This window comes from Phaethon aethereus (genome assembly GCF_964289735.1).
Source record: "Phaethon aethereus genome assembly, chromosome: 7".
In the NCBI taxonomy this organism is placed as follows: Eukaryota; Metazoa; Chordata; class Aves; order Phaethontiformes; family Phaethontidae; genus Phaethon; species Phaethon aethereus.
The window spans coordinates 18,690,696-18,716,991 of NC_138583.1; the positions used below are offsets into that span (position 1 = coordinate 18,690,696).

The 26,296-nt window shown below is 38.1% G+C and overlaps 1 protein-coding gene across 1 annotated transcript in view; it reads left to right on the forward strand.

The window, feature by feature from the left end:
- The window catches only part of USP54 (ubiquitin specific peptidase 54), a gene marked incomplete at both ends in the record, with an annotated part of 50,930 nt that overhangs the window by 6,372 nt on the left and 18,262 nt on the right, over positions 1–26,296 (forward strand). The window contains 8 exons of the mRNA XM_082002152.1: positions 6,994–7,128; positions 9,390–9,503; positions 9,666–9,748; positions 12,096–12,201; positions 15,533–15,679; positions 17,080–17,229; positions 19,219–19,387; positions 22,697–22,867. Coding sequence (XP_081858278.1) covers positions 6,994–7,128; positions 9,390–9,503; positions 9,666–9,748; positions 12,096–12,201; positions 15,533–15,679; positions 17,080–17,229; positions 19,219–19,387; positions 22,697–22,867 — 1,075 coding nt within the window. The remainder of the gene's footprint in view (positions 1–6,993; positions 7,129–9,389; positions 9,504–9,665; positions 9,749–12,095; positions 12,202–15,532; positions 15,680–17,079; positions 17,230–19,218; positions 19,388–22,696; positions 22,868–26,296) is intronic.

The following is a 26,296-nucleotide window of genomic DNA, read 5'->3' on the forward strand; positions in this document are numbered from 1 at the left end:
AAGCATGTTGGCATGTTCAGATTTGCCCTGGGAAAGGGGCAAAACTTGGGGGGGAAGAGTCTACGCCGTGTCCCCATCTCTGCTCCAGGTTCCCTTTGCAGGATACCTCCTGTGTTGTGCAGAGAGGGTTCACACTCTTCCCCTACTTTGAACCATTGCTGTAAATTCAACACTCTCTTCCCATTGACTTTAGAGGGAGATAGTCTTCAATAAGCTAAATTCAGCCTTTGAATAACACCAAAGTAGCTGTCTTTTTTTCCCCACCTTCTTGGCTTGCTGCAACTATTTCTAGGGATTCTGATGTCATGCACACTATTTACAGTAAATGCTCAGATAGCTCTATAAATATTATTTGTAACTTTAAATTTTACTTACAAAATGAGGGAACACAGGACAGTGATGTCATACCTGATATCACATTTTATTTTTGTACTGCACTGCACAAATTCTTCAAGTGATTTTTAAAACTTGCAGCACTATCTGGCTATGTTTACATGGCCACAAAATGAATCTTGAAATCATTCCAGACATACGTTCATTGGTTATTTTGAAGGAACCTTGGGATCAACAGATATAAAAAGACAAGGCATCACTCTGCTGGAATCCCAAACACTGTTCGTTAGGATGTGGCATTCTTTAAGTGCTTTTTTTTTTTTAAGCACACAAGCTGTCCTTAATGCTATGCGGTTTGCTTGCCATAACACTGGAATAGCTTTTTCAGTTATTATTAATGTTGAAGTCTCCTGTGTTCTGTTTTATTTTCCTTTCTCTAGAGCATGACTTTGCTTTGGCGTTTGTTTATTACGGCTGGAAGAGGGCAGGAAGGGGGAAATCCGTCCACTGTACTGAGCATGCCACAGAGAGTTTGTTCTCCTTCCAGGGATTGTACTGGGAGCTCCATAGTGCCAGGATATAGGACAGAGTGTTTTTTGTAGTTTGCAAAGAAGAATGCTCTATTGATTGATAAATTCCAGTAGGGCTGGTCTCTTCTGTAATTTTGTCATGTCCAACAAAAGCAGGAAGAATGTGAATTTTCTGTGTAGAAATGTTGTTTTTGAAGGTGAAAACTGAGAACAGTAGGGTATTACAGTGCTTTAAAGAAGTGGAATGACTAGTCCATGGTTCTGATTAGCCACTTGATTGAAATGGAGGGATTTGTTGTGAAAGGTTCATTATATGATTGAGACAGTAATAGGTCAGTTAAAAAGATTTCATCCTCTTGTTTAGTGCTTTTTTCCAAATTAGGATAGTTATTTCAGGGTAAAACAGTAGTAAAAATATATAAAATAATTACAGAATCACTAAGGTTGGAAAGGACCTTCAAGATCATCAAGTCCAACCATTAATCCAATGCTACCATGTCCCCTAAACCATGTCCTGAAGTGCCACATCCACATGTTTTTTGAACACTGCCAGAGATGGTGACTCCACCACCTCCCTGGGCAGCCTGTTCCAATGCCTGACCACCCTCTTGGTGAAGAAACTTTTCCTAATACCCAATCTAAACCTCCCCTGGCGCAACTTGAGGCCATTTCCTCTTGTCCTATCACTAGTTAGTTTGGGTTTTTTACTTCTGTTATTTAAACTTTTTATTTCAGCTGGCACTGCCTGACAGATAAACTAGCAGCAAGTGCAATTGCCTGAGTTGTTAAACTGGTAATTGAAGTTTCCAAATAATGACTGCCTTTTTTGATCTTGATCAAGCAGTTAATAAATTTTCACCTAATTGATGACACTGAACTTGCATTTCTTTTCCTGACACCCTCCTAAACCAAACTCATGGAAAGTATGGGGTTTTTTATTTTGGTAGTAGCCAGGAGTGCCTGACTTCACAGTCCATATTGGAAACCTTATGTTAATGTTTAGGGCACAGTGCCAGTAAAAATGGAAGAGAGACTGTAAAAGAAAGGAATAATAGAAATCTAGGTTGACTGTTGTCAGACTTGGAGGTTTGGAAAGAGATCCAAAACACAAAACCAAACAGAGCTAGAATTATGTGCACTCTTGAAGGTGAATGTAACATGAAAAGATGTGAGGAAGAGATGTGAGCTAGTGGAAATACTGTGGGTGGAGGCTGATGTTCTTGGATGGGAGAAAAGGGATTTCAACAGCCAGAATTTTTATTGAAACAGGTTGTTGTACTGATTAAGAGGCTGCATCAGGCAAAGAGCATGATGTTCTGGATGAGAGATTAGGTACTATAGACAAGAGAAAAAGTCCATTGAATGGAATGGCGTCCTTAAAGCATACCACAAGGAAGAGTACGCTTTTGAAATTGAGAGAGTTTTTTTTTTTTAAAAAAAAACAGGGAAAAAAATACTGTAGCAATTGAGTGACAGCAAGAATAATATTGACCTGTTGAGCAGTGAGAGAAGGATGAGGATTGGCCATGTTAATATTTGTAGCTTTTGCTAAAATTCAGAAGCTGTTGATGTAGGGAATACTAAAGTATTTGGAGGGAACATGTTTTGTTCTTTGAAAGAAATACGACATAGCTAGAACTGCAGCAATATCCCCACCCAGAGAGAACTTCTGCACAATGCTGGAAGAGAAGAATTGGTTCTCAGAAAGCTGCCAAGGACAGAACTCAAATTTACAGTGCATGGACACTGATCTGATTCAGTAGCTGTTGCCTGTTGTCTTCATACATTGATTTATTCTTATGCCAGCCTGCTTCTATGTGCTTGATTGAAAAGTCATATGTGCATGTATATCAAGTCTGGGGTTTGTTTCATCAGTATGGTTAGATACGCATTGCAGATGTCAATTTACCCCAAATAAATGGAATACTACTTTCCTAGGGAGAAAATGGATTCCAAACACTGCTAGACATAATTTGGAGAAAATCTTGTACACTATGGGGGGAATTCACAGATGTTTTGGTTTTCCAAATCTTTAAAAGAACTCCAAAATGTCAATCCCATGAATTATCTCAAAGAATAATTAGCTTTATTCTCTAACTAAATGTAGAACAACTCTGTTTATGATCATGCATGTGAATTTTAGCATTCTGAAAGAGAAAGCCAGGTTTTAACTTGAATAGTTGTATGACAAAGGTTCCTTGTCTCAAACCTTAAGTTGTGTTCCTTTGAAGTTTCAGAAAGTTTACATTGATTCCCTGCGCTACCCAAATTGCAGGAGATTATTTTGGGAGACCACTGAGTCTGCAAGCCCTTGTTCTGATGTATGTCAGAAGCCCAGACCTATACTAGGAAGGACACGAAGCTTCCAGTTAGAAAATTAGGAAAAAGCCTTCTGAATGGTAATAAGACACTTGAGGTCCTACTATAAATTTCCTGGGATGGTTAAGAAATTTCCAGGTTTAGATGCCTCAGAGCAAGCTGGCAAAAGATAAACTACAGTGACATAGCTGATCTTGACTTAGTACTTGTGGAAGGACTAGATCCAATTAGATGGACTTCAGCAATTTATTCCTCTTAAAAAATGATTGTGCTTCCTAATTCTGCTGTCTCTGCCACCTTTTCCAGACCTTTGAAGATCTGTAGGGAAGGGCATATGGAGGGAGAGGGGCTTCTTTTTTATATATACCTCAGGAATGCAGTATAACCAGAAGGTGTGCTTCCTATCTGAAAAATCCTTTGCTCATGCTGTTCTTTGTCTTAGCTTGTAGCCTTACCAATGTGCCAAGAATAGGTCATCAGTGTAGAAATCAAAGTACTGCTGCTAATACAATATTACTAATTGCTCAGATTTTATGTTAAGCTAATGTCTTTTGGTTTTTTTGTTCTGCACCCTTGATTTTAGTTACTGAATAGGAGAGACTTCCCTTGTGCATGAAGCTTTTAGCAGTGTCTTTTCATATTGTTGCTGCTGTTAAGGATACACTTATTTGTGTTGGAATGTAGCCAGTGAGAGATAATCAGTGTGGTAAATACACTAAAGGGGTTTTCACTATCTTCAAATTCAGGTGAAGAAGTTTTTGAAAGAGAAAAAAGTTTGAACATTTCACATATAAAGTTCTTACTAAGTTCCAGAAGCACTTGGAGAAAAGGTGTCATGAAAACTCCTGGGGCAGAATCAGCAGTGCTTTCCTGGTCTGCACCCAGCTGGCTTTCAGACCTATATATGGAACAAATGTGTTAGTGATTGACAGTATCACTCAAGGGAAAGACCTGAAATTAAGGAGAGAGATCTGACTTAGATAACTTAGTGATGAAACTGCAGGAAATGACACACGTGTCTATCTAAGGCTGAGAGACAAGAAAGACCTGTTCTGGAGGTGAGCAAAGAACCTATCCTGAAAAATAAGGAAAAGGGGAAACCACACCCCCCTCACAAAAACCCCAACCTCCCACCCCAAAAACGCCAAACAAAACTCAATGAAAACGAACCCCACTGTATTCAAAGTGCTTTTGACTCAATTTAAGGTGCTATTGAGACTTCCTACAAGCACTACTCACTGGTTTTAAGGCTTCTGTTTTTTCATGTAATCTAAATAAGACTATACCATTGTGTGCTACATCATTCCAAATTTTAGGAAACATTCTTCTTATATAATACTGGGATCTTCTATGTCCTGGTTTTACATATTAGAATTCTTCACACAATTCTGTGTTACTGAATTATTTTTTTTCTGTGGTTGTGGTAATAGATTTCAGTTTTCTGCTGTCTGTATTTAATGAAACTTTCTTAGTTTTAATTGTGAAGGCTGTAATTACTTTGTGATGTAAAAGAATTGAAAATGCAGGATCTTGTGAAAAACAGTTGCTTATAATCATCAGGATCACTTTTTCCTTACTGGATCTCTTTGTTAACTAATAGGTATGTTATGGGTAAAAGTAAAGTATACTATTTCTTTAAAGGTGGAAATTTGAAATAAGAGTTTCAGTTCACTTGCTTCTCCTTTTACCTATTTTGGAGCCTGCATTCATTCTCCCCACCCCGGCCCCGCAAGAGTGCAGAGCTGTTTCAGAGCTCTCGTTGAAGCAAACCGGGTCCTGTTCGTCATTTCCCTGCAGTGAACTTGTGTGCCAGCCACTAGGCGAGTGTCTCTGTTTCCAGATCTATAAGTGAGATTGATGGTAATCAGAATAAACACATTTCTAAAGCACAGTCATGACTATTTTCAAGTGCTCTTAAATTATTTAATGTATAGTGCTGAAGCAGGATGGAATTATGTTTCGCTGTTTGTTTTTTTTGAGGTCCACTGTAATGAGAAAATCTACTAATGAAACATGAAACTTGCGCTGTTATCAGAGTGACAGAAGTGAGGATCAAGGTTGTTAAGTACAGAGGCTTTGTCATTCTTTCCATTTTTATATATACATGTATAAAAGATAACTGAGGAGAGGTATTGTCTGTAATTCATGGAGTGTGAGACTTCCTCACAACCTTTTCTTCATTACCACTTTCCTCATGGTTATTTGATACTCTGATATAGGCAATATTAGAAGAGCTATGGCCTTCAGCATGGTGGGCCCTCACCCATGAACGAGCACCATAAGGACTACGAAAATAAAATTGTTAGTAAAGAGAGATGGGCATTTTACATCTATATTAGCCAGTATATCAGCACTATAAATGCTACCATTTCTACAGGCAGAAATGGCAGGGGCATGGAGGTTGGTTTACTAGCTATGCCGGGACAGCTGTGTTCTGCACTCTTTCAGCTTCCTCAAAGCAGCCGAGATTGCACAGTTTGGCAAACCTTCTCCCAGTTTATCTGCTCATTTTCTGATAAGAAACAAAAAAGAATAGTAAGAATGGTTAAAGGGGAGAAAGAGTCTGATTATTTCTAGTTAACATAGATCCTAAGTACACTGGGGAGAAGCCTTCTGTAACTAAGGGAGGAAGGGATACATGAATCAACATCGCTACAGATTCTCAGTATAGATCTGAAAGAAAACCAGTTTGAGGCTGGTTTTCTCCTTTGACTAAGTTTAGAAGGCAGAAAAGCTAAGTGGTGCACAATTGAACATTATCTTTTTTTCTCTTGCAGTAAGAATGGCACTTCTCTGTAGTTAGGGAAATTGAGGAAAGTTTTATAGGAAAGGACAAGCAGAATTTTCAGATTGACTCTGAAGATGGTTGCTTGTCATATGAAATGAGGTAGAAAGTAGGGCAGAGTGGTGATGGAGAAAGAATGGTCTTGTAGGAAAATAAGGGCTAGAAGTTTTTACTTAAACTGAGGATCTTGCATACAGAATTATGTTCCTGTTTTTGTAGGGGAGCACAATGAAAGTTAAATAACTGTTCAGAAGATCTTCTGCATATCTCACACATATACATACACACACAAACAAAACAGAAGTGGAGTTTTAATCAATTGGGAATACGTACTGAGCTTTAGATGATAATGGGTCTTTATAGAACTACTCATCCTTTGAAATGAGTACCCAGATGAGCTGTGAGTTAGTTATGAAAATACAGGTTTATGGCAACAAATGAACAGCTGGCCGTATACAGGAACATTTGTGTCATCATGCCTTTTCTCTCCTGCATGCGAACTCCAAAATCATCTGATTCTCACCTGCTCCTTGAACTTATTGGAAGGTAAATTCCTGAAAGAGTGCAAGCAGCAGATTGTGGCTGCTTAAGGGCTAAGGCATTTGGAAAGAGTTGCTTGTAAGAGGAAGGAAGAAGCCATGTGTAAGAAGAAAGCTACTGAGGTGGGAGTGAAAAAGTGAACAGGAGAGGGAGAAATAGGAATAAGAAGTGAGGACATTTTGGTGTCCATTGTAGTTGCTTCAGGAATCAGATTTGGAGGAAGATCAAAGGGGGATTGACACTGAGGAGAAATTTACCCCTAAGCTCCCCACCCTCCCTTGGATATTGGAAAAAAAAAGGAAGGAATACACAAAGGTGCATATGATTTCAAAGGAGGAACTTCTAGGATTTTCTCTTGTAGTTTCTGTACAATACAAGTATCTCTGTTGCTTGACTAAAGTGAGTTAGTTTGCTGTTTGTTTTCAGGTAACTTGAGTCATGTTTTGAAAATACAATAACTTAACTATCTTTTTATTATCATACTAGAGTATCTTCAACCAGTTTCAATGTAGCAGTGAGAAGGTACTGCCCTCTGATGCCCTGCGCACTGCTCTTGCAAAGACATTTCAGGATGAGCAGCGCTTCCAGCTAGGCATTATGGATGATGCTGCTGAATGTTTTGTGAGTATTGCTGAAAGATGATTTACAGGCATAGATGCAAACCCCCACCTACACAATCTTCCCTCTGCCCACCTCTGTTCCTTCCCTCCATAAATTCCAATAGACATTGTGTGTGTGGCCTGGAAAAGTCCACAGAGAGATCCCCAATCTTGAAGTGATGCAGTGGGGAAGCTGTATTTGGTTTGAGAGTCATTGCTGTTGATTTTGAAATGAAAACATCAGCGTTACCCATTTTTACAGTTACTTTTGTATATGTACTGCTTGCAGTCTGAAGTGTGTCTTGAATATGAATGGTAAAAAACATTGCACTGCAAGAATGATCCAGGATTCTAGTTCTAAGGATCACCTCAGAAGGGTGAAAGGACACTTTGATTTCAGAATAACTGGCAGACATGTTTCCACAAACTCTAGCTAAGGGAAAGTAAAAAGAAATAAATAAACCAAACACAACTGAACACAGTTTTTTATGTTTAAGTTGAGGTAAGCAACAGTAAAATGGATAATCTCCAAATATTTCTGTTGCTGTGCTTGTAAACTATCTGACTTTTTTTTAGGCTGGTTATCTCACCAGTGTGGTTGGGAGATGGCTTTTACGTGAGTCTTACATCCCTAGATTTACCCACCTGCTGTTGTTTTATACTCAAATTCTTTCTTGGCATCCATTACTCTTACCCACATTTCTTCCTTTTCCTTCTTTAGTCTCCTAAATTGCTTTAATTTAATTAGGAGGTATTTTTGTCTTGCTGACCTGTTGACTGCTTCTTGGAAATTATAGTGTCCATAGGGTGGCCCAGGTGTGTTTTTATCCTACTTGGTTGTTAACAAAGATGTTAATTCTTAACCAATGTACAAATGTACTGGATTTACTACTGCAAGGTAAAACTTCACTCTGATAGGTACTTTACCTGAGAGGAGTTCTTTCTATGTGTTAAATCTTTGATTTCCTATACCTACCTAATTTTATACTTCCACTGTAAGAGATGATGGAAATGTGATAAACACATATAGCCATTGTAGTTCTTCTCTTAAATAAGTGGAATGATAATGGGATTATGATAACCCAACATATCCTGTGTTTGTAGAATAGTAATATAGCAAAATAATATAGTTTAATGAGCTTGCTTAAAATGGAAGTAGATCATACCAATAAAGCCTCAAAGTGAAATAAATTACATCAGCCTACACATGAGCCCCTGTGAGCACAGTTATGTCAAATTATTGTGTGCAGTCCAGCACTTCAAGAGAGATCTGTGTGTAGTAGAACATGGGAACTTCTAATTTTGTTTCTTCCTTGAGAAAGTTAATCTAAATAGCCCATCTTATACTGCTGTGGGAGTCCCCAAAAGTAGGTTTGTTAGGTTAACAGTACTGGCACAAGGACAGTTAAAATGGGTACAAGGTCTCTTTTGAGGTTAAGCTTTAAGGCAGAAATAATTCCATAGCTTTTCACTTAGTTAACCTTTTCAGCCCTAAAGGCAGAGGCTTAATTTAAATGGCAGAAGAGCTTAGATTCTAAAGTTCAAGGGAAATTGTACGAGGTCAGAGCTATTTTGCCTAATAATTAATCTTGACCTGCTTATTGCAGGCCTATAAACTATCCAAGCAGCTCATAGTGATAGTGAAAAGTGTGGTGCTGGAAGAGGTGTCAGTAGACTTCTGGCACTTGTGATTGATGTTGATAACAGTGGGAGGAGAGGAGGTCTTAGGACAAGAACTCCTGGGAACTTGAAAACAGCTGGAGTTCTCTGAAATAATGTCTAGAAAATGTTCAGTGCCTGTTTCATGCAGAATTTAGTCTGCCTCTTCATTTATTAGTTCTCCCCCTTTTTGACAGGAAGTAGATTATTTGCTGTATTTCAAAGCCCTTGTGGAATATAGAAATTGATTTGGGTTACTCTCTGTTAGTGGCAACCCAGTGATTTTAAAACTGCAGAGCTGCTCTGCCTGTTACATTTGGTCAAATCTGTTGATGCCTGAGAATTGGACAGAATAATCAGTAACAGAACCTTCAGCTGCGCTAGTAGGTAAAATAAATGGGTACCTGACATAGTATTTCAGATCGGCAGTGGTAGCTATTTTCTTTGATAGAAAAGAAATGCCAACTTCTTTGTTTTCTAAGCAACTTTCAAGAATTTGCAGGAGACTTCTGTCTCTGTAAGTTACACTTATAACCTTACTGCACTTTTGTGATTTATGTTTTAACTTTTGTCTACATTGGAAATGATCTAATGCTTTTTTCTTTATTTTCTCTCTTTGGCTAGGAAAACCTGTTAATGCGAATTCACTTCCACATTGCAGATGAGACAAAGGAAGATATTTGCACTGCACCACATTGTGTTTCCCATCAGAAGTTTGCAATGACCTTGTTTGAACAGGTGAGGTAATCATACATGCTTTATATAAATCGCCAGTTCTCAAGTTTCAAATTTCCATTCGTAAAGACATGCATTGCCATGGTAAAAGAGATACAAGCAGAAGTGTTGCTGTGGAAATACGTGTTTAATCTTGTCAATGTATTACATTTTCTTTCTCTTTAGTGTGTTTGTACCAGCTGTGGTGCCACCTCTGACCCGTTACCTTTCATCCAGATGGTACATTATATTTCCACAACCTCACTCTGGTGAGTTGAGATTTTTACAGGGAAGAGAACTTCTCTTTTTTTAATTTTTTTTTTTTTATACTGGTATTGCAGTTTGATCTTTACCGTCACAAGATTAAATGTCCAGAACATAGTTTGTTCAAAGTTGGTGGAGCTTTGATAACCATGATAAAGATAATGAGAATTTAGTGGAGCGGACAATACCAATTTAGGCATGGATCAGTGTGTCTACTTGTTTATGATTCTGAATCTGACAACTGTAGTGGCAAGGCCTCATGTACATTTTGAAAGACCTTAATGTATGAGGCAGGCAAGTTAAGAAAAATAAAAAATAAGTTCTGCTGGAAAGCACTATTGGACATCTACTCCATCCTCCTGTTTGAAGCAGGGCTAACTTCAAAGCTAGATCAGACTGCTTGGGGTTTTGCGCAACTGAGTTTTGAAAAGGTTCAAGGACAGAACTTCCACGACTTCTCTGGGCTGCCTGTTCCAGTGCTTAACCACTCAGTGTGATTTTATTTTTTTTTTCTTTATATCCAGTCAGAATTTCCCTTTCTGCATCTTTTGCCTCTTGTCCTTTCTCTGTTTGCCTCTACAAAGAGTCTGGCTTATGTTCAGCTTGTCTACCAGCCTTCTGCAATGTTGCGCCTCAGCCATTCAGTGCCCAGCCAGTACTACTGCACTGAGTGTGTCCTGTCCAAGGTGCAAGACTTTGTATTTTCCTTTACTGAATTTCATGAAGTTTCTGTCAGCTTGTTCCTCCAACCTGCCAAGATCCTTCTGGATGGCAGTACTCCCTTTCTGTATATTGACTGCTCCATCCGGTTTGGTGTCATCTGTAAACTTGATTGTAGGTGTATTCTGATTCATTATCCAGGTTGTTAATGAAAATGTTAAATAGCATCAACCCCAGTATTAACCCCTGAGCAATGCAGCTCTTAACTGACTGCTGTTTATGTTTGGATTGTCTGAGCCTGCAGGTCCAGCTAGGTTTTTGTCTGCATTGTATTCTACCCATGCAGTCCACACCTCCCAGTTTGGCCACAAGAACGCTGTAGATGACTTGGAAACTTTGCTAGAGACCAACAAAACCTCCTCCCATCATTTTATGATAAGAGATAATCAAGTAGGTCAGGCATAGCTTGCCCTTGGTGAATGTGTGCTGGCTGCTCTGACTCACCTTCTTATCCTTCATGTGCCTGGAGATGATCTCCAGGAGGATTGGGTCTGTCATCACCCCAAGTACTGGAGTAAGACTGACCTGCCTGTAGTTACTCAAATCCTCTTTCTTGGAATTTTTTTAGTTATTGGGGAACTCCTCTGGTCACCATGACCTTTCATTAAAAGAGATGGTGCACAGAGCAATAGCTCTAGCTCTGTTGTAGTTTGTTTGAATGGATGCTAGGAGGAGAGAAGTCTTCTAGTAGGCTTCTCAGGTTAAAAGGTGGTTAAATCTGATCAAGGCAGGAGATTGTTATTCACTTCTGTCTTGAAATTTTGATTGGGATGAAAACTTCTGTTTCTTGTCCTGCCTACAAGACATGTAGTTACAGAGCCCCAGAAAATTGTCTCGAAGCCTGCTAGTTGCTCTTCTCATGCAGATCTCTCTTAGAAGTTAACAGTTCACTAGTGTATCAGGAGTATTGTAAAGCATTCCCCCTTGTGGCTGCTACCTGCTGTTCCACAGAGCTGTAGGGTTTTTTTAGGCTACCAGCAGACACTGTGTATCAGAACATTATTTATTAGAAAAACAGGAAGAGAATTATATAAGTGGTATTCGATATTTTATATGGAATATCTCAATAAATCTGAAGTCACACATTATTTTAAAAACACCAGTAAACAGTGATGTATTCATTCACCTCTTAAACCATTTTAAGCTTGAACATGCTTTGAGCACTAGTATTCTCGTGTACTTAGTCACCTTTCTTCCAGTTTGGACAGTGAAGTCAATTGGGTACTGTGCTATTTTTTTGTGTATAGTTTTATTATTAAGGATGTGCTTTACAGTGCTGCTTTACTAGGGTTGTGGTTGCTGAAGGGAAACATTTTGAAGCTAATATTTCATTTTGAAATAAATATTTATCAAAATGCTAAAGCTTGTTTCTAAGACATAAATTTCAAGCCAAACTAGAAACTGTTTCTATTTTAAGTTTTACTTGTTTTCTTTATGCACTATTATAATGAAAAGTATAGTAATTCACGCTTAATTGTGATTTTTCTGTACTATAGTATTAAATAGAAAAAAGTGTTGTGTATTTTAAGGTTCTTAAATTTTATGAAAAGGTAAGTGAAACATAATTAATGTGGGTTTGGGTTTTTATTTTATTACTAAACTTTTATTTTCAATGCTTTCTCTATACTGAAGCAATCAAGCTATTTGTATGCTGGAGAGACGAGAGAAACCAACTCCAGATATGTTTGGGGAGCTACTACAGAACGCCAGCACTATGGGAGACCTGCGAAACTGTCCAGTTAGTATCCTTAGTTATCCTTTTGTGGGGGGAGCGGACAGGACAGAAGTGTAGTAGATTACACTGATGTGTACTTCTAACTCAGTAGCATTTTCAAGGGTTAGCTCATTATAATCATAAAAGGATAGGTAGGAGATTTTTCTTTGAGTTGAATTTAGTACTTCTCAGTTATTCAGTGAAGGAAGGGAAACTACTTATGTTGAGCGCTTCTTCGACTAGACACAAGTAGTGAGAACAGGAGTAGATGTAGTGTTTGGGTGGAAACTAAGAAAGAATGTTTCAGAGTTAGGAACCACAAAAAAAGATGATGAGGGAATAAATTGGAAATGCTAACATTGCTCCCAGGGAATGGCCACAGTCCATTCCTGTACAAGCCTGTGTTGCTGCTAGAAGTACCTATCATATGTTTGCTGTTCATCTTCACTGAGAGTTGGCGAGGCCTCCAACACTACTGTTACATGAAGCTGCAATCATGCTGCTTTCATCCTGTGATGAAAGTTCTGGGATCTTACCTAAAGAAATGGAAGTGATGAAAAGATACGGTCTCCAAATTCTCTATAGGAGATTTCTGTATGTTGACAGGGGGTTTGATTAGCTAGGCTTTTTAGAACAGTGTTCCCACAGTTCATCCAGTTTCTCTGGTGATTATTTCTGTTGAGTAGTGTGCTTCATTTGTAATAATAGCATGAGAAAAGTACTGTTTTCTTGTAAAATCTTTTCAGCAGTACCATGCTATGATAGCAAAACTTTCGTACCAGGCACTGTAATCATGTGTACAAGATTGGTTGTTTTGCCTAGATAAGCTTCAATTCAACTTCATTACCACATTTCAGTTGTAATAAATTGAACTGTTGACCTGCAGCATACAGCCAAAGTGTTGGTCAGAGGGAAGGGGAAAAGGACTGCTGCTTTCCACTGCCAGAGAATATCCTGACAGTGAAAGGCTTTACAGGCTACACAGTATATCTGCAAAAGCTACACCAAAGGCAGGAATCGTCACAGAAAATTTGAGGGAGTATTAGTTTGTTTTTCTGAGTAAGGTTTGCTGTTCAGAGTGTGGGAGATACTGACCAGAAAGTGTAGGCTGTAGTTGGTGTGATGACTGGTGTTTAACCGGTCGGACGCAATTACTGCATATGTCCAGTTGATAGTCAGAAGCTGCTATTCTTAAAAATATTGCATTCTGCTATGCAGTAAAAGTCTGACAAAATTCAGATGAATTAAGTCCGAATATCAGTTGGGTTAAGAAAAATAAAATTTTTTCATGTAAACATAAAATTTTTTTTTTTTTAAATCATAAGGGCTTGATTTCTAAAGCAAGAGTTGGATATCTTGTTCTACCTTTTAATTTGAGTATGTCCAGATCCAGGGCTTTAGATAAATATGCAAAAAGAGTTATCATCAAACTTTTTTACATATTGATTAATAGGTAGGGCAGGAAACAGCTGCATAATTGCTTGATGTAATGCTACTGTTAGATGCCTCACCAGTCCTCGGTGAAGAAGTACAAACTCGAACAGGAATGTCTTGTGTGCCTGTTCCCTGGAGGCAGTGTAAATATTTCCATTTTATATTCCCCCGCCCCCGCTCCACCCCCCACCCTTTTCCTCTAGCTTCTGAAACATTCACTTTTAGTCTTCATCGAAAAAAATTATTTTCTTTTTTTGGAATGTTGGCAAATAGTGGCTCACTTATCTGAGTAAAAGAAATAAATATATTGTATTGTTGTTTAAAAGATTCATGTGAATCTAGCCATTTAATAACCAAAGCATGGGGAAATTTAATAGAAGGATATTCTTTGTCATGGTGAACTGCTATTTAACTGTGAAATAATCGGTTGGATAAACATGCTTACCAGTACTTGCTGCCCCTTTATTTTTTCCATTTGGGAAATTTTCTTTTGAGGCTTAGCTAAGAGTGGCCTAAATGTCATGCAAAGGAAGCTTTTTATCAGGATGCCATGTTCCTCCTGTCTTGCAGAAGATGCTGATGTTAGCTAGCTGAAGCAAAGATGACAGTTTAAGAGTAAGATAGGTTTTTTGTGAGGTAGTCCACAGGAATGCTTGTATATTGAATGAACCTTGCAAAATATGTGTGAATACAGTCATCTTAATATTAAAAATCATATCTACGTTTAAACATCACAGTTCTCTACCTGTAAAATAATCTGTCTTTTATGTTAAGTTCGTTGCTTTCTGTTTGTTTTTTTGTTGTTGTTTTTAATTTTTCACTTTTGTTTCTCACTGATAATCGGGGCTGAAGTTCTGGTTCATTTTCTAGATTGCTGTGGGGAAGAAAAGCTTTATGATCTCTTCCCTGGTTGTAGTGTCAAGAATGATTATATCCAATTGTGAAACTGGTCTCTAGGGATGAGAAACTATTCTCAGTATGAAAATGTTTGGGTTTTTTTGTGGAATCTTGCAGAGGTACCTTTGTGACCTGCCACAGGGGGAAAGTGAGTGTTGCAAAGGGACTTTGTCATAGTTGTCTGTGCCCCCCTCAAGATCATGTTCTGTTGCACTGTTTCCTAAAATTACAGTGATGATCTCTTAATTCAGATGGTGAACTTCTTCCATGATGCTTTAAAGATGCCCACAGTTCCAGCAGGTGATGAATTGGAAGGACCACTGAGAAATGTCTTGGCTTCACAAGCAAGCTTATCTCTGAGAAGTAGTTGGGCTAGAGTGAGGGGACACTGACCAGTCAATAAGCATTGGGAGTTAGTTTAAAAATGGGAGGGCGGAGGGAAATAGGAAATTAAGAACTGCTATGGGTTGGTAAAGTATCTGTTTTTCTCCTGATCTTCCAGCTGCTGCTCTCATATTTATATGAATACTGACATAACCAGTCTAAGATGAGATGCTTGAGGTACCTTGTAGAACAACCACCCAATTTTAACAGCAAAGCAGTACCTTAGAGGTTTTTCTGACACTGTCATATAAAGAATCAGTCTCTGTAAATATAACTCTTAATCTGAGATTCTGATCAAAAGAAAGTGAGCTTTCCCTCCAATTCCTAAGAATATTTTTGGGCTCTTTCATGTATGCTTGTTTATCTCTTTAAATAAGCTTACTCTTGCACTATACCTTTTAATCATTATCAGTAGTATGAGGAAGAATCAGTATAAGGTGTTACCAGATAGTCTTGAAAACGCTCCTCATCTGTGACATCAGAAGTTCACATCTTGACACTGAGCATGTTTTGTCTGCTGTGTTTCACCACCACTTCTTTGGAAGCTGTAATTTTGAAACTTGTACTTGTTAGTGCCTTGCCCTAACATTATTATAAGAGAAGGATTATATTAAATGTTTTGTTTCATTTAAATCCTCAGAGTAACTGTGGGGAAAAGATCCGTATTCGTCGTGTGCTGATGAACTCTCCACAGATCATCACCATTGGCTTGGTTTGGGACTCGGACCACTCTGATCTGGCTGAGGATGTGATTCACAGCCTGGGCACTTGCCTTAAATTGGGGGATGTGAGTTGTTTTGTGTTTTGACACTACCTACAAACACAGTCTTTCTCATAGTAGTCTATAGTAGTGGATTGAGAAAAATAAAAAGTTGCCATCTTTACCTTTCTGGTGGCCATAAATAGAGGAATAAAGGGCAGATCCAAGGATCTGACCTGTTTCTGAATGCTTCACAAAACCTGTGAAAGTACTAGTGTAATTGCATATTCTCAAATTTCTGACATGACTGAAAAATTAAAATTACTTAAGATAACAAAGCTTGTCTGAATCAAAAGGTATTTTCAAGTGCAAGGAAATTTTGCGTTGGGTTTTTTGGCTATTTTTATGAAAATAGATGCATAATCTTTCATTTTGAAGAAGAGAAGTTTATTTCTATTTATTTTGAAGACAAAATGTAGTTTGAGGGTGTTGCTTTTAATTTCTTTGAATCCTCTTTTTTAAGTGTGTGGTTTTAACACTTAAGAGTTATTTATAACTGAGCAGCCTCTGAGAGATGGTGGCTGGCACTGTGCGATTGAATGATAGATTAAATTAATAGTGTTTGGGATCCAGAAATTTGTCCCCTGGAGGATTCACTTATTCTACATTAGCTGATGCTTTAGATCCAAATTATTGGTATACCAAATTGTATCTGTGTCTTATTGTAGCATTGAGGTGTTACATTAAAATAATTAAAAAAACCCCCACACAACACAAAACATATATATACATATACATTAAAAAAATGCATTGGCCAGTGCATAGTGTACCCAAATTAGTGCAAGTTAATAGAAATGTGGTTATGAAACAGTGTGGTGCTTGCATAGTAAAGCAGTAATGCACTAAAAAATTAGTCCTGTGCATTTTTAAATAAAACATGGTCAATTAAATAGCCAGAAAACAATTCTTCCCGTGTGCTGAATTCTTTTGACCTACTAATGTCTTCCGTTTACCATTTATGTGGTGTTGTCATAATTTTGTCTTTGCTTTAGTCAGAGTAAATGCTAGCTGTTCGCTGTCAGAACTGCTTTGTTTCTACAAAGCAAGGAGGAATGAATGTTTTAAACAGTATTCGATATAATCAGCAAGGATGATACAAATTTTCAGAATAGAATCACACTTCAAATTCTGAAAAAGTACTGTGTCATTGTTGTTAATGTCTTCCTTAAAATACAGCCACAGTCTCCAAGACTGACTTGATTCTTGAGCATCTGGTGAGTTGGTAGGAGTCTGTTCCTGGTCTATGTCACTGTGTTTGCTTAAATATTGGTTAATTACTTCAGTATTTACTGCCTTGTTTTCTTTATCTCTTGAAATAAAAACCTGACACCTCTCTATAGTACTTTGAGATCTTAAAACACAAAGCAGTATGTAAAATTCTGGGCATTTTATTAATATCTCCTTTCATTTTATCTTCCTTCTTGAAGCTCTTCTTCAGAGTAACTGATGACAGAGCAAAACACTCAGAGCTTTATTTGGTGGGAATGATTTGTTACTATGGAAAACACTATTCTACCTTTTTCTTCCAAACTAAAATCCGCAAGTGGATGTACTTTGATGATGCTCATGTCAAAGAGGTGAGAAAATAATGTTTAGAAAAATAATCTGTTAGAAATTTGTTAGCTACTTGTGTGTAGATCCATACTGTTTTCTACAGATTTTGAGTTTTTTGCCTGTTTTTCTGCTTGAAGTCCATAACTCTGCTTCTTTTTCTGAGCAAAGTGTTCTGTGATTCTCAAAGCATACCAGAAATTTCAGAAGCCCTATTCTTAGTTCTGTTGACTGCCAGTCTGGCTTTTATGCTGTTGTTTGAAAACCTACTGTTTGCTTGTGTGCACAGCTAATATAATGTATTTCTGTTGATGGCAAGTGGTGTAGCTATTTAGTGCCTGCTTTTTGGGTTCTTTTTTGAAGTATCTAGATGCCAGTCTTCCCTAGTGTTTGCTGTCAACAAGAAATTTTCCACTTCTTATCATAGAATAATAGGATACTTTAGGTTGCAAGGGACCTTTAAAGGTCATCTAGTCCAACCCCACCCCTGCAATGAGTGGGGACATCTTCCACTAAATTGGGTTGCTCAGAGTCACGTCCAACCTCACCCTGAATGTTTCCAGGGATGGGGTGTCTACCACCTCTCTGGGCAACCTGTTCCACTGTTTCACCACCCTCATTGTGAAAAATTTCTTCCTTACATCTAGTCTAAATCTACCTTCTGTTAGTTTAAAACTGTTATCCCTTGTCCTGTTGCAACAGGCCCTGCTGAAATTTGTCCCCATTTTTCTTATAAGCCTCCTTTAAGTACTAAAAGGCTGCAATAAGGTCTCCTCAGAGCCTTCTCTTTTATGGGGCTGAATAACCCCAACTGTCTCAGCCTTTCTTCATAGGAGAGGCGTTCCATCCTTCTGATCATTTTTGTGGCCCTTCTCTGGACCCACTCTAACAGTGCTTTTCCCCCGCCCCGACCTTTTCAACAAGCACAAGGTCCCTGACATTAAACATACCAGTGCTAGGATCTTGGCACACTGTTATTACACCCCATTAGTTTGTTTGGCATTATCTCACACCACTCTCCTTTTATTCCTTCTAGTCATGGAAGTACAAAGATGAGAGGGGAAAGCTTTTTCTCCTGTATTCCTGCCAGGCACAACCTCAAAGGGAAAACTCTAATCCTTGCATTTGTTCAGTCGTGTTTCTCTGCAGCAAAACTTTGCCAAGGTTAGGTACTGCAGTGCTTTAGTAGAATACTTGTGTGTGGAGCAAATTTCTTCGAGTAGATGTTTAGTGTATTAGGTGAAACCTGTATTAGTACATAGAATACAACTATATGAATTATTACCTGACCTATCAAAATGTTTGCAGAGGTTCTGTAACAGCAGAAATATTCACACACCAAAGTGGTTAGCTTTGGCTTGAATTTGCTGTCACATTGTTGATGTCTTTTATTATTAATTTTGTTGATGCCAATGGATGGATTAAGAAATTTTGTTAACAAGTTCTTTTTTTTTTGACTGATGCGAAGTTAGAACATTTCAGAGGATGGAAAGCTTTTTATGTAAAAAAAAAAAAAACCAAACACCAAAACCAAACCAAAAAACAAACCAAAACCCAACAAAAAAATCTGAAAGGGAAGAATTATTCTTGTAGTTGTACTTTTAGCTTTTTACTTTTTGTAATGTGTTTAGCCATAAGATGGTGAATACCCTGATTGTAATTGGGTTGCTTCCAGGGTGTTCTGTGGGTGTGTTCTGGACTACCTGGTGTCACAAGTGGTACCTTTTTTCTCACATAAGGTGAATCTCAGAAAGAGGAATGTAAATGCCAGTTTTAAGAGACAGTTTACTGTCAGTTACACTTTGGAATTCATATCCCCTTTTGATGTGTTTTCCAACATGTGACCAGCAGTCAGAGTTTTGCTGGTGAGTCCAGTTCAATGCTGGATATAGAAGGAGTTAAAAGAATGTCACTGGAAAATCAAACTCTGAAAGAAGTACAAGGAAAAACATTTTATTACAGAAAATGATGACAGAAAACCTTTCCTCTTCCTTTTTTCCTTGTTGTTAATTCAGATTGGTCCAAAATGGAAAGATGTTGTGACAAAGTGCATTAAGGGTCATTATCAGCCTTTGCTGCTGCTGTATGCAGATCCGAGAGGAACTCCAGTGTCAACACAAGACTTGCCCCCTCAAGTGGACTTACAGCAATATAGCCGGACTTGCTATGATAGTGAAGACTCAGGTAAGCAATCTGGACTATATATGCCTTATAATTTTATGCTGTAATACTGTATGTGAAAAGTTTTGTTCTGTTTTTGGTTGTGGTTTTGTTAGCAGGAGTCCTTGTTGCTTGTCAAAGCTGATCTAACATTCTGAAGAGGACTTGCAGTGTTTTGCCTTTGAATGTCTCTCTCTGAGACTGTTGATTGTTTGGGTGGTAATCTTTTCCGAAAAGATTTGGAGAAAGAAACAGTGAGGAAAAAGAAGTGAAGAACCTGTTGTGGTATGAATGTCGAGAGGAACAATAACTCATTACTTCAATGACTGAGTTCATAAATCCATTAGTGGTTTTAACAGGAAGGGAACAAGAGCAGAGATGCACAACCACATAAAAATTAAAGGAAGCTGCGGAATTAAACTCAGGAGGGAAATTAGGGAAAAGAAACATTAAGGAAATGTCATAAATTAGTCCTCTGCTAGGATCGTGAAGGGATGTGGGGAGGAGGGGGAAGAAAACAGTTTTATTAAAAATAAAAAATGAGAGGGACAGAATCAGTGCAGATTATCTTCAGCCTTTAGCTTGTCTTTTACCCAGATAAAGCAGTGCAAGAGATACGAACTGACTTGTGGCAGGCTGAAGGGGAAGGGATTGGCAAAGGCTTTTGCCCATAGAACATGTTTACTTCTTCATTTTTCATGGTCTGTTTTGCATCAAAAAAGATCTACAGCTATAGATTTGTAGCACTTAACATCTTAGAGGCCTTCAACACATTGCTACTTCCTGAATTCTTTGTATTAATGGTGATCCATTGAATTAGAAAGGTATGTCCAAATAATGTGCTTCAGAGGTTAGAACTTGGTCTGCCCAAGATATCAGTAGTGGTCTGAACAGGCTGTTGGTTTACTGAAGTTCTGGATAATTTTGGACATTTAGTCACACCATGGTGGGTTGAGGCTTCATTTAAAGAGGAATAGATAAATTATGAGAGATGTGGAATTGCAGCCCAGATAAGGTGAAAATAAAAATTGTATCTAAGTTTATATTGTAATGGCTTTGCAAAAGAAGATTGTTTCTATTTTTGGATGTTTGCAGAGAGTATCCTTAGTTAGGGACTAGTTTATAAGTTGCCAAGAACAGCAAGGCAAGACTAAACACAGAAATACAACATTTCTTCCAGGATTTTAGCATATTTATACGACTGCAATTCCAAGAATATTTTATGCTTTCCCTGGCCAATAGTTAACTTTATGCTTCCTGGTCAATGAATCTGTAGAGAACATCTGCTGTCTCCTTATTTATGTGTTGACAATCTACCAGTAATGAAATAAATCTCCAACTCCTCTTAAAATAAATGGAAATAAAAACAGTGGTAAGATGACCTTCACTTCTCACTTGACAAGATGCCTTGCAATTTATAAACATATCGTCCTGTTCTGAAAAAAAGGGAAGTCTGGAGGAGGGAGAGGAGAGCCTTCAGTGTTATCTATCAGTTGAGCCCTTCTTAAAAACTTCAGGTCAATATATGTTGTAAATTTACCTTGCTGTTCTGCTGGTTGATCTCCAGGAAATACATAGATAACCCTTATGCTTGTTACCTCTGCAGTGTCTAATATGACTGTGTTTTAAAATTACTTCAGGAAGCTGAATACAAAAATATATACATAAAAAGGTGTTTCCTTCAGATAAAATTCAGAAAGCTATAGTGAGTAACCTGCTCTTTCATTTCAAAAACACTTTGTGAGTCCTCGAGGCTTACTCCTGTAGTCTGTGGTATTCAACATTGATACCAAACTCCTGAGAGAATTTGTGAGATACTGTGAGTTTAAGTTCCAGGAGAAATCATACCCTACACATTTTCCTGTCAAATAGGAGTGAATTATTTTCTAGCCTTGTTGATATCCAGAGTTTTCTACCCTAACATACTTATTTCAGAATGGCCTTTTTGTCCATCACTAAGTCTAATTACAGCTGCTTCTGGATTCCTCAGCATTATCAGATATCCACAACCCATAAATGAGAAATGAATAGAAATTGCTTATTCCCAAGTTGTTAATCACAATATTGTACCTGAACTTTTGTCAAAGGAATCTGACAAATGCATCTAATCACATCAAGATCTGATACTACAAATTACGGAGGAAAGACTGTCAAAGGTGCTGGTATGAAATGTTGTGAAGCAAGTGCAAACAACTTCTTAATGTTTTTGATTTTCTGTTGAATAAAGACTTCAGTTTACAAATTATATTGTCTTAATTCCACAGCACTGATTCCTGTTGCCTACATTCACCTTTCTTTCTGTGACTGTCATCTCTGTTAACAGCTGTATTCTATATTTCTTTAGATGAGTAAGATTTTTAACCAGCTGGAAGGTGGGGAGAGGTTTCTGATTTCAGAAGTTGTTAGGCATCCTTAAATAGAACATCAACTACAGGACTTGCTGGCACCGAAAACATGAAGTGCCCTCAGGCTGAGTGTTTGCAATTAAATGTTAGAATTATTTCCTTCTTTAGTTTCTTTTTTGTTAATTTCTCCAATGAGGAATGAGTTCAAAATTAATATCCTGTATATTCAGGAGTGTATACATCACATATATAAAACAGTTAACAGTCTTCAAACTATTCAGACTTGTAATTTTCTGTGCTGAAAGTGGTGGGAGAAGATTGTCTTTTTCTTCTCTTTTAATGAGTTTAGGAATTACTGTACTGAAGTTGAATCATGATGCTTCATCCTTTTCAGTATCCCACTTGTGCAGTGGACCAATGCTAGCTGCTTAAGAAGGAGCAGTTTACTTTGCTTTAGATAATGCAATTTCAGTATAAAGAATTACTAGATAATCTTTTGATTCATAATAGATGAAATGTGTTAAGTATAACTTTTGATGCCCTTGTTACCTTACTAATATTTTGTACTTGACTAATTTTTTAACTTTGCTTCCCCTGAAGCAATATATTCCCCTGAATATATTTCATATTTTAATTACACTTGACAGTGTCAAAATTTAATAAAGAAAACTTCCAGTGTTGTACTAATGTGTACTTTCAGTCCAGTGGACGTAGTTTAATTTTGCAAAATAAAAGGATTTGGAAAATTTGGAGTTACCCGAGAGAAAGAAATAAAGGTTAGCAGAAGGCATGACACTTTCTTCCCGCTTCTAAAGGAGAGGACCTTTCCCATAAGCTTTAGCATCCTGAGTTTGTATGTTTGGTACTCTGTTTTTCTGTGAACTTTTGTGTAGTTTCCTCTGTTCCATTCCTGTTTTCTTTTTTTAGCCTTTCCTGATGTTTATAATAGCCTAAAAAGATTGAAATTTGACATTGCTTCCTTCCCTAGGGAGAGAACCTTCCATCTCGAGTGATACAAGGACAGATTCCTCTACAGACAGTTATCCTTACAAACAGGCACACCATGAGTCTGTGGTCAGTCACTTCTCCTCTGACTCGCAGGGAACGGTCATCTACAATGTGGAGAATGATGCAGCTTCACAAAGCAGCAGGGACACAGGTAGCAGATACCATTATATCTGTGTGATCATTGTCATTAAATGTGGTGACTGCAGTGTATTCCAGTGAAAAATCTCTATATATACAGCCTATAGCAGAATACTGAACAGTATTTAATATCCTAAATGTTTTTGGTTTGTAGTGAACCAGTGGCATTCAAAAAAACTAAGCAAAATTTTAAATGTTTTGTCTGGCTAGATACAAGTCTACAAAAGCCAACAAACATTTACAGACATGTTTTCTGTTATGTACAATCCCATCTGCTTTCTTTGTTATATAATACTGTAAGTTGGAGTCTGTACAGTGCCATTGTATGGTTTGGTAAGTGTTGCATGTGCTACTTAACTCACCTACAGGGAGTTACTTCATTACAGGAGTTGCAGCTGTCTGGGAAAGGCGCTTTCATCACCAGAATCTGCCATACTTGAGCACTAAAGACTTTCTATGTAAGTGGGTGTTGGTAGCATTTACTGACCAGGGAGGAGCATAAGATGACTTCCTGCCTGTGCCATGGAAGCAAGTTAAGTGAGAATCTGCAACGAGAAGACAATCTGTATATATGTTCATTCAGGCAGCTAAACAATCTGCCTTAACACTCCTCAGCTGAAATGAGGTTAACTGGAAGTCTGAAGGCTTAGACCTCTATTATTCATGCCCAGTGACCCTAGTCAGCCTGTTTCTGCATACAGTACTAACTTCCAACATCACTTCTGACAAAGTAGTGCATGAGTTAAGGTCAGACTTCTCAAGCATCAGAAATATGATCTGCTAAGTCTGTTTGAAAAGTTACTTTATTGTGCCTTACATAGGCTTTCAAGAACAGTTGAATCAGCAACTGTTTGTTGCACCAGAGTGTCAACAGCTATCATACCACATTGTCCTTTAAGTTTCAAAATAGTTGTTCTCTTGTATTGTGATGATATATGCGTCTTTGTTTCATTTGAAACAATCTATGGTACAAATATTTTTCACATCAAAATCCAGAAAAAGTATTACAAGTAGGTTTCCTTCAGTACTTTCTCATCCTTCATCAGAGATCTAAGTAACTGTAATACATGGTTTTAGATAGCCCAACAGTACTTTCAATGTTTTAGCAAATACTTAACACTAGGTTCCAGTCATAGTCCTATGTAGTGTGAGAAAGAAGGGAAAGTTGGAGCAGAATTTGAGTGATGAGGAAACAAAATTTTTTTTGATCTTCAGAGTACGAAGAAGACAAAATTGAAAATTCTAGTGGAATATTGTTTATATAGTCTGCAAAAGTGGCACAGAGTTTATTGGATTTGGTTCCTCCATGCAAAACTTTCCATGCAGAAGTTAGCAGAAAAGGGAGGGTAGGGGGATGGTTGCAAACATGTAAGCATGAGGTTCAGCATGTAACCTTTTGTTCTGTCATTTTTAGTGACTTTCTCCTTTTCTTTTTCTTTCTTCTCCTACTGATTCTATCCTGTGTTATTCCCTTCAGTTTAGCTGTTTCACCCCCTAAGTTCAGTTGTCCTCATCTTCCCCGATTCAGCCTTAGCTATAGTCAGTCTGTCCCCTTAGCTAGTCACCTGTCTGGGCATTTCCCTCATGTTTTTCCTACCCAGAACGTTTCCAAAAAAGTCAGTCTGCCAACTCATACAACTGCGCGATCATCAAATGCTGATGGGTGGGGCTGTAAAGAAGCCATCCACATTGACCTGTCAACTGAATTGTTCTGGGCAAGAGGAGGATTCTTCATTAATGGCCATTTACCCACTACTCCAGCCCAGAAAATTACGGACCCTATCCCACATCATCCTCTGGGGAAGGACCACCATTGGGTTGTATGACCTCAGGCACCTGGGTACTTCAGAATGGGGTTATGAAGAGTGGCTGCATAAGCCCTCTCTTGCTCCTACCAACTTGTGCTGCTGAGAAAACTGTGCGTATTCTGGCTTCCCTACTCGTGCAACTGAGATTTCAGTGGGAGGGAGTAAGGGTCATTCTCTCTTAACCTGTTTTATTTCATTCTTTTGTCTAACATATTCTTAGACATGCACACAACCCCTACAAACCCAGACTTTTCCTTTGAATATCACTGTTTGCTTATGAAGCCATCCCACCCCTTGAGGATGAGGTATTTAAGTGATATATTCAGCAAGGGGCACTTTTTAAGCATATGATTGCTCACTCAGAGAGAGATTCTGGCTTGTTATTTTAGTGAATTAAAAAAAAGAGTGTAAAATGTTACATAACATTCTTGGGATTGTAATTCCTATATTCACGTGTTATGTTGAATTTAGTTCCCGAGGGTCCAGGTAGACAACAAAGCCTGTGTCCAGGTAAAGACAGCAAAGCCTGTGTCCTGCAAACTTTTGATTCTTGGCAGCTCCTCCATGGCTATTAAATGTCCAGTGACAATAGGACAAAATTTGCAATTCATGAAAGGAGAAGAAAATATTTATGCAAAGCTACCAGCCTTCATTCTACAAGGCTAAGTTGGGCTGTAATTAGTCTATGCAGACCATAAGCTGGCTCCAGTAGCACTAAATAGCTTTAAATAGTTTCTGTTACAGTACTTGAAGGATGCTAAACAAGCACTCCCTATTGGGTTGAAAGAACTTTGGGGGGTAAAATGTTTAACTACGGAAGTTGTATGCTCTGAAGTGAAACATAAGCCTGTTCTATCTTGAGGGGAGCCACTACAAGATATAATACTGTTCTTTCAGCCCCTAAAAGATGTGTGACCGTCCATGCTGTGAAGGAAGAAAAATTCTCCCAAAGCACTGACTCATGATCAGTCACTTAAATGCTGCACATCTTCTACCTTCCCTGCCACCATTTCTTTTACTTCCTTTGTTTTCTTTCATCTAATCTGCTTGTTTCTAAATAATTTGGCTACAAAATCACTCTCCACTTTGCAAATCAATAGAAATGTGAGTCTTGTTTAGCTTACTTTTTGTTGTTTGGATTCCTTCCTACTCATTTATTGTAGTGTCTTTGTAGCAATTGCAGTTGAAGTGAATTATTTTTTCCAACTGTTGAAGATACAATTTTATGCGTAAAATCTGCTTTAAATGTTGGTTTTTTTGTTAATTTCTGGAGAATGGGGAAGGGTCAGAACAGCCAGCTATGTAGTCTGAGAGCTGTTAATCCGCTGCTGGGTAGTAGGGATTTTCCTTTCCTGTCAACCTATGCAAGGTGAAAGTTGGTGATATGGAGGCTAGAGAAAAGTCTTTGTAGCTTATTCATAAATTCCCTTCTTATCCTGCATCTCTGCTTGGGACTACTCACGTGAGTAAAGCCATGCGTGTGTTTGTGCTTGCAGGCTTAGGACTGTGAATGTGTGAGAACCATAAAATTCAGAGTATTTGACATCACAAGTTCTTAATTCACATTTGATGTGAGGAAATGGGGAATAAATTGTGTGTAAGAGACAATATTAGCACTCGGAAACATGAGCTGT